Below are 18,131 nucleotides of genomic sequence, written 5' to 3'. Positions count from 1 at the left end.
ATCGTTTTTAGCTCTGGTGTCCCCAGCCAATGTCCTCAGCCCCATGCCGGGCTGCCAGTGAGTGGCCATACCTCCGAGGGTGAACGAGCAGTGGGGAAGGATCTGTCTCAGGGCCGGGAGCAGGAAGGAAGGAAGGAAAGCAGAGTTAAATTAAGCCAGGCAGCGAGCCGTGGGGGAGGCCAGGGCTGGAGCCAGCTCCCAGCCCCCAGGAGAAGGGTGGACCGGGTTGGACTGGGCTTCATGTGGCACTGGGACACCCTGGGGTGCTGCAGTTCGCTTTGGGCTGGGACGGGGGGACCCTGAGGTATGACCTGGAGGGGCACGTGCTGCCTGCTCGTCCCTGACAGCTCTGTCCCTTTCCCACCCTGGTAGGATGGCTCCCGGCAGCGGCTGCCGCACAAGAAGAAGACGGTGTCCTTCAGCTCCATGCCCAATGACCGCAAGATCAACAGCACGGCCGCCTGCATCTCCCTCATGCTGGAGGGCTGCGAGCTGAAGAAGGTGCGCTCCAACTCCCGCATGTACAGCCGCTTCTTCGTGCTGGACGCCGACATGCGCTCCGTGCGCTGGGAGCCCTCCAAGAAGGACTCGGAGAAGGCCAAGATTGAGATCAAGTCTGTCAAAGAGGTGCGTGTAGGCAAGAAGACACCTGTCCTGCGCAGCAATGGCCTCTCTGACCAGTTCCCGGATGAGTGTGCCTTCTCCATCATCTATGGAGACAACTACGAGTCCCTGGACCTGGTGGCCAGTTCGGCCGACGTGGTGAGCGCCTGGGTGATGGGGCTGCGGTACCTGGTGTCCTATGGGAAGCACAGCCCCGAGGCACCTGGGACCGGCCACCCCAGCCTCCGGACCTCCTGGATCTCCTCTGTCTTTGACCTCGCTGACCTGGATAAGTCTGGTCGCATCCCTGTGTCCCGGGCTGTGCAGCTGATCAAAGCACTCAACCCTGGCATGAAGACCTCCACCATTGAGCTGAAATTCAAGGAGCTGCAGAAGGCCAGTGAGCGTCCTGGTGCAGAGGTGGCCTGCGACCTCTTCGTGGAGGCGTACTGTGAGCTCTGCACCCGCCCTGAGATTTTCTTCCTGCTGGTCCAGTTCTCCAGCAACAAGGAATACCTGGGTGTGAAGGACCTGCTGATGTTCCTGGAGGTGGAGCAGGGCATGGAGGGGGTCACAGAAGAGAAGTGCTTGGAGATCGTCGGCAAGTATGAGCCCTCTAAGGAGGGCCGGGAGAAGGGCTACCTGGCCATCGATGGCTTCACGCGCTACCTGCTCTCTGCTGACTGCTCCATCTTCGACCCGCAGCACCGCAAGGTCTGCCAGGACATGGCACAGCCCCTCTCCCACTACTACATCAGCTCTGCCCACAGCGCCTGCCTGCTGGAGGACAACTTCTGGGGCCGCTCGGACATCAGCGGCTACATCAGTGCCCTGGGCCTGGGCTGCCGCAGCATCGAACTGGTGCTGTGGGATGGCCCCGAGGGCGAGCCTGTGGTCTACACCAGCCCCTCAGCTGCCTCCTGCGTGCCCTTCCGTGCCGTGGTGGGGCTGATCGACCAACACGCCTTCACCGCCTCCGCCTACCCCCTCATCCTCTGCCTGGTGGTGCGCTGCTCGGCCCCCCAGCAGCGCCTCGCTGCCCAGTGCCTGCGCAAGACACTGGGGGACAAGCTGTATCTGGAGCCCCCCAACCCAGTGGCATCCTACCTGCCCTCCCCAGAGCAGCTCAAGGGCCGCATCCTCATCAAGGGCAAGAAGCTGCCACCCAGCTGCGAGGACAGCGAGGGGGAGGTGTCGGATGAGGAGGAAGGCTGGGAGCTGGCGCGGCGGCTGGGCCAGGAGGACCGGGAGGCACCGGAGGGAGGTGGCCCACGGCGGGTGCGCCTCAGCCGGGAGCTCTCAGAGCTGGTGAGCCTCTGCCAGGCTGTCCCCTTCCAGGACTTTGAGAGCTCACGGCGTGGGCAGCGCTACTGGGAGATGTGCTCCTTCAGTGAGGTGGAAGCAGGACGCTTTGCCAACGAGTGCCCGGCTGAGCTGGTCAGCTACAACAAGCGGTTCCTCTCCCGCGTCTACCCCAGCCCCATGCGCATCGACGCCAGCAACATGAACCCCCAGGACTTCTGGAAGTGTGGCTGCCAGATGGTGGCCATGAACTACCAGACACCGGGGCTCATGATGGACCTGAACGCGGGCTGGTTCCGGCAGAATGGGGCCTGTGGCTATGTCCTCCGCCCAGCCATCATGCGGGAGGAGGTCTCCTACTTCAGTGCCAATGCCAAGGACTCCCTGCCCGGGGTGCCCGCCCAGCTCCTGCACCTCAAGGTCATCAGCGGGCAGAACCTGCCCAAGCCCAAGGGCTCAGGGGCCAAAGGGGAGGTGGTGGAGCCCTACGTCTGTGCCGAAATCCACGGCATCCCAGCTGACTGTGCTGAGCACCGCACCAAGACAGCCCTGCAGAGCGGGGACAACCCCATCTTTGACGAGAGCCTGGAGTTCCAGATCAACCTGCCCGAGCTGGCCGTCCTGCGCTTTGTCGTGCTGGACGATGACTACATCGGGGATGAGTTCATTGCCCAGTACACCATCCCCTTTGAGTGCCTGCAGCCCGGCTACCGCCACGTCCCCCTCCAGTCGCTGGCTGGGGAGCCCCTACCCCACGCCACCCTCTTTGTGCATGTGGCCATCACCGACCGCCGTGGCGGGGGCAAGGGGCATCGCCGGGGGCTGGCGGGGCGCCGGGGCCGCCGAGTGCGGGAGTACACCTCCACTAAAGCCACCGGCATCAAAGCCATCGACGAGGTCTTCCGGACGGCCACGCAGCCGCTGCGGGAGGCCACCGACCTGCGGGAGAATGTGCAGGTACAGACCCTGCAGAGGCACTGGGGGACCTGGTTTCTGGGGTGGAGGATGGGGCCTGGGTGTCCTCCTCTTCCTGGGGGACGTGAGCAAGGAGCCTTATCTGGAGCAGAGAGCCAGGGGAAACAGGGATGTTCCTGGGTGGGGAGCCACTGACGCCGGTCTCTGCCCACAGAATGCACTGGTGTCCTTCAAGGAGCTGTGTGGGCTGACACCCGCCGCCAACATGAAGCAGTGCATCCTGACGGTGTCCACGTGGCTGCTGCACAGTGACAGCACACCCAGCGTCACCCTCAACCTGGCAGAGCAGTACCCCCCCATGGAGGCCCAGGGCCCCATCCCCGACCTGCTGCGCAAGGTCCTCACTGCCTACGAGACGGTAAGTGCCATTCTGCCAGGACTTGGCTCTGTGGGGTCGGTGGCACTGGGACCAGTGCCCTGCCCAGGACAGGGGATCCTGAACTCACTGCACCCATCTTGCAGCAGGGAGAGGTGGGTGGGGGGCTGTGTAGGGGCTGCCCAGGGAGGAGTCTTGCTGAGGCATAGGCTTGCCCAGGTCAGTACGACCCTGGGACCCCGCAGCCCCTGTCCCTCCACCTGCACCGCCTGCTCCTTACCCTCGTCCTGCCAGGTGGGAGAAATCCCATTAATAGCCGCAGCCAGAGCCGCTTCCTTCCTTTGTGTTGGAGAGAACCTGGCCACCAGCCAGGTGCTGACAAGCCCCCTGACAAGCCCCATCTCCCCATGAACTCAGCTGGGGGGGTGCGGGGCTGGGGCTGCCCAGCTCCTCATGCTGCCCCTCTCCCCAGATGATCCAGACCAGCCGGACGCTGATCGAGTCTGCCGACGTGGTGTACGGGAAGCTCATCCAGGCACAGCAGGCAGGTGGGTCCCTGAGGGCAGCCCCAGCCCCGGTGTGGCTCTGGCCACAAACCTGGGCACGTCCTGGGGTGCTGGGGTGTGGACCTTCCTGCGCCGGGACAGGGTGTGGGTGGGTGGGCTGCAGGGCTGTGTGGGAGGGAACGAGCAGAGCGGGGGAGGCTGATGAGGAAGGGGGGAAGAGTCATTAGCTGCCAAATGCCAGAACATAATTAGTGCCAGAAATAACAGGCTGGGGCTGACGGTAGAAGTGGCAACTGAGTGTTACGACTTCCCAGACACATGGCAGAACCCACACAGGCAGGTGCTGCTGCTGCCTGCCCCAGTCCTCCCCCCGGCTGCCCCCACCACAGCAGCTGGCTGGGACCCCCAGCTTCGCTCCAGGCCCTGATGGCTGCGGGGCCCCTCTGTGGGCTGGGACCTGCAGGGATAGCTCCACCAGCCCCAAGTACATAGGGGGGTGCTGCCCCAGGGGCTCGTGTGGGCCCCCCATGAGGCTGGGAGAGCCTCAGGAGCTGGAGGGACAGGGGAGGAAGGAGGGGGCCCCGCTCTGCCGTCCCCCCATGCCAGCCATGCTGCCAGCAGCCCTGTTTGTTCCCTCCCTACGCGGCAGACGGAAACCTCCCTGAGCTCTTGGCTTTCGGCTCCGGCACCGCTGCCAGCGCTGAGGGAGTGGAGCAGTGGGGCATGGGCTGCGGAGCACAGGCTCTGTGCCCTCCTCTACTGCTCCAGCTGCTGTGCTGGGGTGTCGCAGGGCAAAGGGTCCTGGGGTGTGTGGCCTCTCAAGGTGGTGGCAAGCAAGAGTTTTGGCGTTGCAGCCCCCACCCCCATGCCCTGGTGCTCTCTGTCCCTGCTTTCGCCTGGGCTGCGCTGTGGACAAGCCCCTGTGGTGCTGGCATGGCCAGTACCCAGACAGCGGGTGTTGGGGGGTCTGGGGAGGTGCGGCTGCAGTGGGGGTGCGGGGCTGGGGGCGTCTGATTGGCAGCATGTGGGCGAGCAGGCTGCGTGGGAGCCCTCGAGTGGGCCTGGAGACGGTGCTGCGTCAGGAGGGGTAAATATAGCACCTGCTCACGAGGATGTCACGTGGTGCACGGTGCCGGGGCTCACACTACAATGGGGGGGCCTGGTGGGCCTGCTCTGAGCCCCCTGGGTGAGCCATGGGGTGCAAGAGCTGTGCCTCTGCCCATGGCCCAAAACCGCCACGGGCTGGGGCCAAGCAGGGTGCCAGTGTGCTGGGGGCTCTGCTGGCTCATCGTGCCTGGCACAGAAGGGTTTTGGGGCTGCTGGGGCAGTGGGGAACCCACCCAGCCTGCACCCCCATGGTGGGCAAAGGGCATCCCTCTGGCTTGGTCCCCACTGGTGGTGGCCATCCCCATGCCAGCATCCCTGCACTTACTGAGCACCACTCCCACCTGCGCAGGGATGGATTTCCACAAGGAGCTGCACCGCATCGAGACCAAGGAGGGGCTGCGGGGCCGCAAACTGCAGAAGGCACTGGAGAGTTTTGCCTGGAACATCACCGTCCTCAAGGTGAGGGCTGAGAGCTGCACAGACACACCTGTCCTGCCCTGACACCTCACCCTGATGCCTTCACTCTAACACACCCCTCCCGATGTCCCTCCCCTCAGGGCCAGGCTGACCTCCTCAAGCACGCCAAGGCGGAGGCACTGGACAACCTGTGGCAGATCCACAATGCAGGACAGTCCTGTGGCATCGGCAGGAACGGCTCGGCCTCACCAGAGCTCTCCCGGCTGCGTGCCCCGCTGGAGCCCATCCCCGAGACCGACGGAGGCGGCGACACGGCGTCCTGCTGACCCCGGCCTGGGGCTCAGGGGCCCAGACTGAGCATCCCCAGCCACAGGAGCAGGAGTCCCAGCCTGCCCATGGACAGGCAGCTGCCTGCAGGCTCAGGCTGCCTGGGGGGACACATCTAGAGCCTGTGCTAAGGGGCTGCATCAGGGCTCAGTGGAGAGGTTGAGGAGGGGTGATCCTACTCCTGCTTGCCCCCCCTGAGCTCCTAGGGGACACATCCATCCCTCCCACCTGCTTCCAGAGCCTGCACTCTGCTGCAGGGCTGGTGGGGATACTGGTACTCTGGTGCCCGTGTGTGCGTAGCCTGCTGTGCCAGATTCTGCTTGGAAAAGCAGCTCCAGGTTTGGGCTCCTGCCCTCCCTCCCCAGGGCTGCAGGTCTGACCTTTGCCAGCCCTGGGGAAAAATCTGGCTGGCAGGAAGGGTCCTGGCTAGTCCTATCACCTCTGTGGCACCCCTGGGGCCCCCACTGTGCAGAGGGGCTGGGATGCTATGTGGTGCAGCAGCTGTGGGGCCAGAGTGCCAGTGGATGTGGCTTCTGGCATCAGGGAAATGTTGGGATTTGTCCCCCAGGGCAAGGGGGTCCCAGCACAAACAGAGGAGTGTGGTCTGGGGTTGGAGTGGGGCTGTGGAGCATTATAAAGAGTGCAAGAACCTTCCTGGTGCCCTGTGGCTCCCTCTGTGCCTGGCACGGGGCCAGGGCAGGATGGGGTCACCAAAGGGGATGGAGGGTGGCACCGGGTATGGGACCCTGATGGCACCATCCCTCCCTGGCACCATGGGGAGCACAGGATGATGACTCCCCACGTCAGGGAGCTGTGCTGCTGCTAGCACCCCTTTGTTTGGGGGGATAATTAGCCTAATGGGGCTCCCAGCATCAGCCTGGAGCGCTGTGCTGCCGGTGCCGGTCAGTATTGACCTCCAGCCCCTTTGTGCCAGCCCGGCCACAGGGCCTGTGGGCAATTAGGGCCTCATTAGTGCCTGGCACCCCAGCCACTGAGCACCTACACAATGAGGAACTGCAAATGAGGGGAAAGGCCTGGATGGTCTCCGGGCTACCGGCCCCAGCGCTCCTGTGTCTCCCAGAGACCGTCTGCTCCCCCTGCCCCAGCGGTATTTTTGGCAGCACTATTGTGCTGGGCCCTATAAAGCGGCAGCAGCAGCACAGGGCACTGTGCTCTCAGCTGCCCAGTGGGACATGCCCCAGAGCCACTCGGCTGCCTGAAGACCCCAGGAAGGATGGAGGTGCCAAACACCAAGGTGGGGCTGGGGCACTGCAGCCCCAGGGGTAGAGGAGGGCAGTGATGGGAGGGAGGTCAGGATGTGGGACTGGGGGTGCAGGAGGGCCTGGCCAGTTCCTTGGGAAGCTCCAAGTGTGTGGCAAATCCCCAAGGCTCCCCAGCTGCGGCCAGCAGCTGATCAAGGAGCTTCTTATGAGGGATCTGAGTGTGCAATGCCTGTGGCATTGAGCTTGGGTACTCTCACTGCTCATCCCATGGCACTGGGCAGCAAGGGGAGGGTGTTTGCCATGGCTGCCGTGTGCTGGAGCAGGGAAGGGGTGTGGTGAGGGCACCAGCATCTGGCTGCTGGTCAGAGCACAGCTGGAGGTGCTGGCCATGCCCCAGGGCACCAAAGGGTGACACTCTGAGTGCACCTCGGGTGTGGGGCTGGGACCCTGTGGCAGCAACTGGGCAGGGGGCAGCTGAGACACCAGTGGGCAAGGCAGGACAGGGGGGCAGCCCTGGGGCTGTGCACTCTCCCCCTCTCTGCACTGTCACTGCCCCGTACTAATGCTGCCCATTGCTCTGGCAGCTCCAGCGAGCTTCCTGCCTCCTGCTCCTGCTCCTTCTCTGCTCCCTGGCCGCTCCCCGGCAGAGCCTGCCCGACTGCTGCCGGCAGAAGACCTGCTCCTGCCGTGTCTACGACCTCCTGCACGGCATGGGCAACCACGCCGCTGGTATCCTCACTCTGGGCAAGAGGAAGAGTGTCCCCCTGGCCTTCCAGAGCCGTCTCTACCGCCTGCTCCATGGCTCCGGCAACCACGCCGCGGGCATCCTCACCATGGGCAAGCGTGGGGAGCACCTTGGCACCGCCTGCCGTGACACATCGAACTGCCCTGCAGGCGTGGACACCCAGCCAACGCCAGCACCGCAGGGTGCTGACACCAGCCCTGCCGGCCCCAGGGAGTGCCAGGGACACTCAGGGAAGGACCTGAGCACGAGCCAGGCCCAGGGAGCGGCAAGGAGCTTTTACTGAGCGGGGTGGGGGGCAATGGGAGCAGAGAGGGGATCCCTGGGGGGGATGGAATCCTGGGACACGCACCCGGAGCTCAGTGTAAATAGCACTTTTAGATACCTCCTCCCTGGCTCAGCCTGCCCAGGGCACCGCGGGCACCGCAGCCTTTTACAATAAACGGTAGCCTGATGTCACCCGGCTCTGTCGTCTCTCTGGGGAGGGGTCAGGAGGGCACGGCTCAGCGCCGGGTCAGCTGCCGAGGCAAGTGCCTTCCTCCGCGGTGCCCGGACTGGGCTCACCTGTGGCGCCTGCCCTGGGGCGCCAGTGGGTGCAGGACCAGGACTGGGGTGAACGGAGGCGCGGACGGTCCTGCCCCTTCCTCAGCGTCCGTGGGCCCAGGAGGGCGGGGGCTGAGCGGGTCCTGGGGCCAGGGGAGTCCTGGTGCTTCCCGGCCCGGCGGGTCCGGTGCCGAGCAGGTCCCGGCGCCACCAACTCTGTGCGCCCCCGGGACCGAGCGCCCTGCCCGCGGGCGGCGGCCGGTGCCCGCCGGTGCCGAGGCCCCTCCCGGTGCCGGGGCGGGGCGAGGGCGGGGCAGGAGCCCCGGGCGGGCCGGGATCAGCCCGCGGCGCTGCGGAGGGGCCGGGGGCGGCGGAGGCAGCCCCGCCGCCGCAGCCCCGCGGCGGGCGGCCGGGCGGGACGATGCCGGTGATGAAGGGGCTGCTGGCGCCGCAGAACACCTTCCTGGACACCATCGCCACCCGCTTCGATGGCACACGTAAGGCCGGGACGGGGCCGGGGAGGGGCCGCGGGGGCGGGGGGGAGACAGGGCGGGGGGAGGCGCTGCCCCGCAGGAAACGGCCGGGGGGACGGGACTCGGCCCGGCCCCCGCAGCCCCCGCGGCTCGGCCGGACGCGGACACCCACGCGCTCTTCGGGGACCCTCCCGTGTCCCTGTGCGGCCTCGGTACACCGGGACTCCCCCTGTCCGTGTCCCGGGCCGCCCCCACGATGCTCTCCCCGCGCCCGCCGCCGGTGCCGCTCGGTGTCGCCGCAGCCGCGCTCAGCACCAGGGACAGATCCCGGTGGCGGCGGGAGGCTCCGCGCGGGGCCCCGGAGGAGCGGGGGAACCCCGGATGGGGCACGGCCGGTCTCACCCTGCCGGAGCTGACCTGGGATCCCCGGGACCCCGCGTTGCCCCGTCCCGTGCCCGAGCGGTCCCCGGGCGCTGAGCTCCCTCCCCTCCGTGTCCGTGTGCCGGGGCCGGGATGGATTGAAGGCGGGATGGATCATGCCCGGGTGCCACGAGCCAGCTCCAGCACCGCTGGCATCATGCAACCACCCAGGGTCGGGCCGTGTTCGGGGCTGACCTCAGCTCCCCCCAGGATCACCTGGAGTAGGGGTCTCCCGGGCCAGCTGCCTGCGGGGCTGGGTTTCTCCTCCCTTGCTGGGAGGGACTGGTGTGAAGATGGCACTTTTAGTCTGCAGCTACCTCCCAGGGCACCGTCGAGGAACCTGGAGCACCCTGGGGCATGTGCTGGCTGCGATGCTGGGCTGGCTCCTGGCCTGGAGTGACAAGGAGCCGCCCTGTTGGCTCAGGGGTCGTTTGCCCAGAGGAGCTGGGACGTGGGATGTTACATTTGGGGTGTGATGCGTGAGGAGGCTGCTAGCCTCTGAGCTTTCCCAGGCTCCGACAGAGCTGCGCCAGGAGATGCTGGGACAGAGCCACATGTGCCTTGCGCTGGTGATCCCACTCCCTCCGCAGAGGCAGAGCGCCTGTATCTGGCTCTCCAAGGGAAGGGTCTCCGGGGGGAGCTGCCGGCAACACCTCGACGCAAAGCCCTGGGAATTTGCCCCGGGGAACCGGGCTGCCCGACCGCCTCTGGGCACTTTTAAACAGTGTGGGGCTTTGCGGGTTTGATGTGCCTCTTATCGGCTTTATCTGCCATAGAGAGGGGTTTAGCGCAGTGATACTCGGAGTGAGTTAACCCTGCCTCTCCCGGGCAGCTGCTGTGCTGTGCCCCGGGGCTCCCGGCCAGGCACACTGGCCACCATGGCTGGGGACTGCCGAGCTCTCCCAAGGCTGCATCCCCCAGCTCGGTGGAGCCACTCCCCAGTGCAAACCCTTGTTTTCTTTTCTAATAACACATCCTGGACATCACCATAATCCCAGCTCCCCAGAGCCAAAATCTGGCCTTAGTCACAGCTTCAGGCTATTTTTGCTTCTCCGAGCTAATCCCGGGCTGAGCTGCGCTGTGGTGGCCCCGCTGCACCCCCTTCGGCCAAGGCTGCCCACAGCCACCATCCCCTCCCTCCTGCGGCCTCTGCTGCCCTTGGCCTGCCCTGGCACCACTCTGCCTGTTCAGTGTGGACACTGGTATTGCTGTGGACTCCTCTCTGTTGTGAGAGTGGGCACAGCATGTTTTCTTGCTCCTGGCTGTGTGGTGCAGGAGTCCTGGGTGGGGGACCCAACACTGGAGACCATGGTGGGGCTGGGGACAGCCCAGTCTGCTCATGCTGGGTGCAATCACAGCCCATGCCAGCCGCACACTCGCTTCCTTGGCACCCTGCTAGTGTGAGCCCATCTGTCCCACTGGCATAGAGCCTGCAGCAGGAGCTGCTGTGGTCCCGGGACAGAGCCCACGGCTGGGGACTGCAGGGCAGAGCTGCCATTCTGTAGCTGGGCAGGGCATGGGGCTTGCAAGGGCTTTACTGTGCCTGGTGCCACCTCCCTGCTAGGGCAGGGTGATGCTGGGGAGGCTCTGTGGTGCTGACAGACTGAGGATGCTGTAGTTCACCTCTGACTCGTGCCACCTGGGCACAAGCCCTTGATTTCGCCCAGGCCTGTGGCTGTTCTCCCACCCTCTCAGCTGGTGCTCCAGCACCCCAGACCTCTGGGGATCTCAGCACCACAGCTGGGCACCCCTGGGCTGGCAGTGCCCAGCTGTGTTTGCTGCCGCTCCCGCTAAGCTGCCTGAGCCCGGGCGGAGCTGGAGTGGCAGATGGTGAGAGGGAGGCGTGAGTCGCCTCGCGTGGGCAATGGGGGCCGGCACATGGATCCGGGCTACTTCCCCTTCCAGTGCATGGGGCCGGGGTCCTGCCGGGGTGACAGCCTCGGGGGGCAGTGGGGCAGGGGATGGGTGAGCTCTAGGAGCAGCTAGGGGCAGCCAGCAGCCAGATGGAGACCTGGCTCTGCTTCCCAGAGGGACCCGTGTGGGGCTGGGAGTGCTGGGCAGGCTGGGCTGCCCTTTGTGCCCTGTGAGGTGGCCCTGAGCCCTCAGGGGCGGCTGCGTTTCCTTTCAGACAGCAACTTCATCCTGGCAAACGCACAGGGCCGCTGCGGCTTCCCCATCGTCTACTGCTCTGACGGCTTCTGCGACCTCACCGGCTTCGCCCGCACAGAGGTCATGCAGAAGAACTGCAGCTGCCGCTTCCTCTGCGGGGCCGAGACCAGCGAGCCCATCCTGCAGTGCGTTGAGAAGGCGCTGGACGACAGGCAGGAGTACCAGTCCGAGGTCTGCTTCTACAAGAAGGGTGGTGAGTGGTGCTGGGGCTGGGTCCCTGCCCGCAGCTCCGGCTGGCCCTGGGAGAAGCCACCGAGCAGGTGGTGCTGCCCTGCCTTAACCAGCCTCTTCCTTCACGCAGGAGATGCCTTCTGGTGCTTGCTGGACATCATGCCCATCAAGAATGAGAAGGGGGAGGTTGTTCTCTTCCTCTTCTCCTTCAAGGACCTCACAGAGAGCCGGGGCAGGAACCACCCGGGGGACAAGAAGGAGGGTGAGCCGTGGCTGTGGGATGGGGTTGGAATTTGGGGAACAGTGTGTGTGGTGGGCACATGGCAGAGACTCCCTGTTCCCTGGTGGGTCCTGCCTGCCATGTACACCCATGGCACAGCGCTCCCACTAACTCGGTGTGTCCTGTCTGCTGCAGAGAAGCAGAGGAACAAGAAGCCTGGGAATTCCCGCCTGCGGGCCGCACGCAGGCAGGGCCGGACTGTGCTGCACCGACTCAGCAGCCAGTTTGGGACCACAAACCAGAGGGACCGCGGCGAGGTGAAAATCAACCGTGTAAGGACCTGGGGGACCCTCAGCTTCACCCAGTGCCTCCTGGGCTGGGGCTGGGATGGACTGGCAGTGCAGCAGCTCTCCCGGAGAGCAGCTCCCAGCAGAGCCCAGCCTCCCGGGGATGCTGTTCCCATGCACGCCCATCTCTGGCCTCCCCAGCATTGAAGTGCCCCCCACCCCTGGCAGCTGCACCGTAGCCAGGCTGTACATGTGTTTGGTTGGAAGCAGGAGAGCCCAGCGGGTGCCCAGAGCTTACCATGGGGGCCGCAGACCTGGCAGCTCTGGCAGGGCTGTGCCTCTCCTCACATGCTTGCTGTCAGGGAACCCCAGTGCTGCCTCTGAGCACAGCCACGCTGGCCCCAGGGAGTGCCGTTACCAGGCTGCCAGAGCCGTGGGGCTGCCAGCCGGGGCAGGGATCAGAGTCAGTCCTGTGCCAGGCCCTTTGCATGGCTGCAGTGCCCAACACAGTGTCCCCAGGCACCACCTGCAGCCATGGGGCCAGAGAGAGGGTCTGAGAGCCACTGGGGCCCAGAGCTGGTGAGCAGGCAAAGGGTGTCACTGCATCAATCTTGAATTTTGGGGATTTGGGGTGGGATGGCCCTGGCTCTGCCCTCACCCAGCTGGTGTCACATTGCCTCTTGTTGGTGCTGTGTCCCTGCAAGGGGGCGTCTTTGCCCCAGCATGTGAATTGACCCCTGAGATGGTTCTGGGCAGCAGCTGGCAGTGCCAGGGGATTACTGTTATCAGCATTGACATCATGTTAATTGATGTGCCATAATTAGGCATTCTGTGCCCACCTCTGAGGGTGACCTCAGTGCATCCATCACCCTGGTATCAGGGAGTGGCAGCCAGACTGGCAGGACTCAGGGGGAGCGGGGCCTGTGGTGGCCCTCAGCCCTCTTTCGGGCCCTGCACCATCCTTGTACCACCCCATGCTTGCTCCCCCAGAACGTGTTTGAGGGCAAGCCATCCATCCCCGAGTACAAGGTGGCCTCGGTGCAGAAGTCCCGCTTCATCCTGCTCCACTACAGCATCTTTAAGGCACTCTGGGACTGGCTGATCCTGATGGCCACCTTCTATGTAGCCGTCACTGTCCCCTACAATGTGTGCTTCATGGGCATGGAGGACAGTCTCTCGGCTGCCCGCAGCACCATCATCAGTGACATCGCCGTGGAGATGCTCTTCATCGTGGGTAGGTCCATGTGTGGAGCCAAGCATCCATCCGGGATGGGGGACACGGTGGGACAAGAATGAGGGATAAGGGAGAGGGGAACTGGCATCGCGGTGTCCCTGCTGCTGTCCCTGAGCACTCTGGGAGAGAGACCCACATTTGCTGTGGGCTCTGGCTCAGCTCCACAAGCCACAGCAGGGGTGATGAGGGCTGGTCCTCCTCTCCTGGGGCAGACATCATCCTGAACTTCCGGACAACATACGTGAGCCAGTCAGGCCAGGTGGTGTACGACCCCCGCTCCATCTGCATCCATTATGTGGCCACCTGGTTCTTCGTGGATCTGATCGCTGCTCTGCCTTTCGATCTGCTCTACATCTTCAATGTGACTGTGGTGAGTGTCGCTGGCACAAACGCAGCCTCCGATAGCAAAGCTGCTGCTGCCCGCTGCCCCTCCCACTGCCCACCTCCCTGCCCCTCTCCAGCACCCACGTGTCCCGGGGGGATTCATTGCCCTGACAAGCCATGACCCTGGCTACCTGCTGGGTGCTGAGCATGGGGGTGGAAAGCTGCTTGGGGAGGAGCTCTCCCCAGCAGGCCCCATAGCCCACGACCCTCCTGCCATCTGTGGGAGCGGCAAAGGGTCCCTGTCCCGGGGAGAGGTGTTGGGGTCCGTTTCTGCCCCTGCCTGTAGCTCCGCAGGGTTTACCTGCCTGCCTGCCCCCCAGACCTCGCTGGTTCACCTGCTGAAGACGGTGCGGCTGCTGCGGCTGCTGCGGCTGCTGCAGAAGCTGGACCGGTACTCGCAGTACAGCGCCATGGTGCTCACGCTGCTCATGTCCATGTTCGCGCTGCTGGCGCACTGGCTGGCCTGTATCTGGTACGTCATCGGCCGCAAGGAGCTGGAGAGCAACGACCCCCGCACCTGGGAAATCGGTGAGCGGGTTTGGGGCGCTGGGGTCCCCCCGTGCCGCGGGCAGAGAGCACTCCTGTGGGGCAGTGGTGACGGGGATGCAGCCCTCACCACTGGCTGCTGCCTGCAAAGTGAGGCCAGGGCAGGGACAGCCCCGAGGAGGGGGGTACTGGCCCCTCGGTGAGGGCTAACCCCGGGCTGTGCTTGGCAGGCTGGCTGCACGAGCTGGGCAAGAGGCTGGAGGCTCCGTACTTCAACAACTCGATGGGGGGCCCCTCCATCCGCAGCACCTACATCGCCTCCCTCTACTTCACCCTCAGCAGTCTGACCAGTGTGGGCTTTGGCAACGTCTGTGCCAACACCGACGCTGAGAAGATCTTCTCCATCTGCACGATGCTCATCGGGGGTGAGGCGGGGAGCGGGGCTGGGCGGGGGGTTCATCTCTGGCTGCTGAAACAACGGGTCCCGAGCAGGGTGCTGGGGGAGGTGATGGACACGTGTGCCACGTGAAACAGCCCTGGGCTGGGGTCTGGGGAGCAGCCTCCTGTGCTGCCCCTCACTGGGCCTGACGCTGCTTTGCTGCCCCCAGCCCTGATGCACGCCGTGGTCTTCGGCAACGTCACGGCCATCATCCAGCGCATGTACTCCCGCCGCTCGCTCTACCACACCCGCATGAAGGACCTCAAGGACTTCATCCGCGTCCACCGCCTGCCCCAGCAGCTCAAGCAGAGGATGCTGGAGTACTTCCAGACTACCTGGTCGGTGAACAACGGCATCGATGCTAACGAGGTAGGAGGTGTTGGTGAGGCTGGGCCAGCCCCCTCTGGCCCAGTCCTGTACCCAGCACGGGGGTGATGGGGCTGGCAGGGCCGGCTGTGAGTGTGGCGCTGGAGGGACCAGGTCTGGGGCTGATTCCTGCCAGCACAGGGAGAGGGACAGGCACACGGAGCAGAGGAAGCCCACTGCCACATCCAGGGCCCTTCTCTGTCAGCTGGGACTGCTGGGTTCTGCCAAGGCACCAGGGCAGCCAAACAGAGAGATTCCCTGATCCAGAGGGGCACCTGTCCCCTGGGACTGCAGGGCTGTGGGAAGGCTTCTCCCTGCTCCCTCCCTGCCTGCTGTGCCCAGTGCCCTGGCTCCTCTCCTCAGCTGCTGCACGACTTCCCCGATGAGCTGCGTGCGGACGTGGCCATGCACCTCAACAAGGACATCCTGCAGCTGCCCATCTTCGAGACAGCCAGCCGGGGCTGCCTCCGCTCCCTCTCACTCCACATCAAGACCTCGTTCTGCGCCCCGGGGGAGTACCTGCTGCGCCAGGGTGACGCGCTGCAGGCCAACTACTTCGTCTGCTCCGGCTCCCTCGAGGTGCTCAAGGACAACGTGGTCCAGGCCATCCTGGGTGAGGGCAGGCGGCGCGGGCTCTGCCCCAGCCCCTCCTGCTGCCTGGCAGGGTGAAGGCCCCAGGGCTCACACCACTAGCCCATGCTGGTCCCCTCCTGCAGGCAAAGGGGATTTGATCGGTGCTGACCTGTGCAGCACGGACCAGGTGATCAAGACCAACGCGGATGTGAAGGCGCTGACCTACTGTGACCTGCAGCACATCGGGCTGCGGGGGCTCTGCGAGGTGCTGCAGCTCTACCCTGAGTACGCCAGCAAGTTCACAGCCGACATCCACCAGGACCTGACCTTCAACCTGCGGGAGGGCAGCGAGATGGAGGTGGGTGCATGCCCTGTCTCGCAGGACTCTTCCTGTTCTCGTGGCCCCAGGGACCAGAGCAGGGCCGGGACTGTGGCAAGGCCATGGAAGGGGAGTCTCTGCACCCCCTGCTCATGGTCCCCAGGCTCCAAGGCTGGGGTGGGGGCTGCGGCTCTGCCACCTCTGTGTGCAGGTACACACTGCCTTAGCTCTGTGCAACCTGGGGAATTGGCAGAAAGAGCATTTGCAATGCAGGAGGCTGAGGCGGAGGGAACTGGGGGGGCACTGCAGGATAAGGCAGCTGGGGCACAGCCCCCCAGAGTGCAGGAGAGAGCCGGGGGCTGCAGGTTTAGTCATGCTGATGGCTTCAGCAGCTGGGGGGATGTTCTGTGGCAGAAATGGCTCTGCAGCACTTTTCCTCCCCCGGCTCTGCTGTGAGAGGCTGGGGGCTCCTCCAGAGCATCTCTCCCAGTACCCACTGCCCACAGGCCCGGTGGAGATGGGGTAGGAGGTTGCTCTCTAGGTCCCAAATCAAGACCCACCATGTCCATTGCACAGGAGAGGTGTAAACAAATCAGGGGTGGAGAATGCCAGGAGTGTGCACCAGGTCCTGCAGAAACCCTGTCACCCTCCTCATCTGGCTGCACCCTCCAGGCAGAGATGGTGCTCTGATGGTTGAGCCTGGGATGGGATTTAGGATGAAGTCTTGGCTCTGGCTCAGGCAGTTCACCATTGTCACGGCAGCAGCAGAGAAAGGAGAGTGGGCAAGGGGCTGCCGAAGGCTGGTGCTGGGGCTGATGTGTGCAGCTGGAGGAGGTTTGGCTGTCCAAGGGGGCACCGGGAGGCCGGGAGGCTGCGACCTGTAGCTGGTCTCCGTGTAGCCGTGTGGGGGTCCCACCTGCTGCTGAGCCGGTGCCGTCTGCTCTCTCCGCAGGGGCTCTGCCGCTACTCCCGGTCCCCGCGGCTGCCGCAGGTATAGTACCGTGCCAGGGCGATGGGGGAGGACGGGGCGGGGGTGATCGTTCCCGGGACCAGCCCTGACTTCCTGCCCAACCGCAGCCTCGTCCGGAGAGCGGTGCTGCCCCGGAGAAGCCCCTTCCCTCTATTCTGGAGGATGAGGAGGAACTCGACGAGGTCTTCCAGCAGTCGCCCGCCAGCCCCCCCCGCCGCAAGCTGCTGCTGAGCAGCCCGGCGCGCCGCGGCTCCCTGAGCAGCCTCCTGGGCGATGAGCTGTGCCAGGTCTCAGCCCTGCGACGCAACTGCCGCTCCCCGGCCCGCGGCAGCCGCGGCCGCAGCCCCTCTCCGCAGTGCCGGCGGGACGCCCGGCTCCTGGAGCGGGATGGCCAGAGGCCGGCCAAGCTCCTCATCCCGTCCCTGCACGCCAACGGCCCCCCGGACCTCAGCCCCAGGTACGGCTGGGACGTGCTTGTGGTTCATCCCACTGCTGCGGGTCTGTGCCCGCCAGGCTGCGAAGGGTCCCGGGGGGGTGCTGGAGGTGGTGACAGAGGGGGGAGGGGGTGGTGCGGGGCAGCTCTCACCCCCTCCCACTCTAGAGTCGTGGATGGGATTGAAGACAACGGGGGGACATCAGAGCCACAAACCTTCTGCTTCAACATGGACCCGCCGCTGCTGAGCGCGACGAGGGACTCCCCCACCTCAGGTACCGCCAGCAATGCCGGCCAATGCCAGGGCTCCGGCCCCGGGACGGGGGGCTCGGGGAGCCCTCTGCCACCAGCCGTGTCCCCCCCGGCAGGGACCGACGTGGGCGGCCCAGTCCTGGCGATGGAGGCAGAGCAGATAAAGCAGAACATCACCAGGCTCAACCAGGAGGTGCGGCGGCGACCAGGGGTGGGCACGCGTCCCCGGGAGCCCCGGGGGCACCGCCCGGTGCTCACTGCTCTCCATCCCTTCCAGATCAACCACCTCAACCAGGAGGTCTCGCACCTCAGCCGGGAGCTGCAGGGCATGATGGAGCTGCTCAAGGGTCACCTCGGCGCCCTGCAGCCCCCCGCCTGCCCCTGCCGCCTGCCCGCGGCCGTCCCGCCGCCTCTCCGGCCCCCGCCGCCCGCTGCCCCGGTGCCGTCCTCGCCTCCCGTGCCCCCCTCGCCCCCGGTGCCCCCCAGCTCTCGCAGCTCCCCCTCCGCCAGCCCCCGGGCCAAGCGCTGTCCGGTCCGCAGCCTCTCTGCCCACGCCGCCGCCCTGCGGCACCCCTGGGTCGGAGCCGAGGGGCCGAGCCCGCCGCGGGGGAACCCCCCCGGCCCTGACCCCCGCCGGGGCTCGGATTCGCAGCCCCCCCCGCTGCCGCCCCGCTCCGCCCTCTCCTTCCCCGGCTGCTCGGCTGGGGCTTGGCCCCGCGCCCGCCCGGAGCCGCGGTCCGGCTCCACTAGCTCCCACTGACCCCGCGGGCACCGGGGGCCGGGACCGGGGGAGCCGGGACCGGGGTGACCCCGCCGGGGGGACCCTACCCGGGGTGACCCCGCCGGGGGGACCCTGCCCGGGGTGACCCCGCCG

The 18,131-nt window shown here is 65.7% G+C and overlaps 3 protein-coding genes across 3 annotated transcripts; all 3 read left to right on the top strand.

Moving 5' to 3' along the window:
- Window positions 1-374: 374 nt before the first annotated feature.
- LOC113976349 (inactive phospholipase C-like protein 2) lies at window positions 375-5,583 on the top strand. The gene is made up of 5 exons (XM_027701461.1): window positions 375-2,862; window positions 3,035-3,238; window positions 3,669-3,744; window positions 5,159-5,268; window positions 5,367-5,583. Exons 1-5 carry the CDS (start codon window positions 427-429, stop codon window positions 5,550-5,552), a joined length of 3,012 nt encoding a protein of 1,003 aa, XP_027557262.1. The 5' UTR covers window positions 375-426; the 3' UTR covers window positions 5,553-5,583.
- A 1,140-nt stretch (window positions 5,584-6,723) lies between these two features.
- On the top strand, window positions 6,724-7,977 carry HCRT (hypocretin neuropeptide precursor). The gene is made up of 2 exons (XM_027701463.1): window positions 6,724-6,808; window positions 7,361-7,977. The coding sequence occupies exons 1-2, from the start codon at window positions 6,788-6,790 to the stop codon at window positions 7,802-7,804; spliced, it is 465 nt and encodes a 154-aa protein (XP_027557264.1). The 5' UTR covers window positions 6,724-6,787; the 3' UTR covers window positions 7,805-7,977.
- Window positions 7,978-8,458: 481 nt separating this feature from the next.
- Window positions 8,459-18,017, top strand: KCNH4 (potassium voltage-gated channel subfamily H member 4). Its single transcript, XM_027701467.1, has 16 exons — window positions 8,459-8,558; window positions 11,083-11,316; window positions 11,425-11,556; window positions 11,710-11,846; window positions 12,792-13,035; window positions 13,248-13,405; window positions 13,740-13,947; window positions 14,136-14,330; window positions 14,514-14,713; window positions 15,074-15,323; window positions 15,427-15,641; window positions 16,555-16,593; window positions 16,680-17,029; window positions 17,174-17,280; window positions 17,374-17,450; window positions 17,535-18,017. Exons 1-16 carry the CDS (start codon window positions 8,483-8,485, stop codon window positions 18,015-18,017), a joined length of 3,105 nt encoding a protein of 1,034 aa, XP_027557268.1. The 5' UTR covers window positions 8,459-8,482.
- Window positions 18,018-18,131: the final 114 nt, after the last annotated feature.

Source organism: Neopelma chrysocephalum, unplaced genomic scaffold (assembly GCF_003984885.1).
Source record: "Neopelma chrysocephalum unplaced genomic scaffold, ASM398488v2 Primary Assembly neopelma1_157, whole genome shotgun sequence".
Lineage (NCBI taxonomy): Eukaryota > Metazoa > Chordata > Aves > Passeriformes > Pipridae > Neopelma > Neopelma chrysocephalum.
This window is presented reverse-complemented; position numbering and strand designations above follow the sequence as displayed.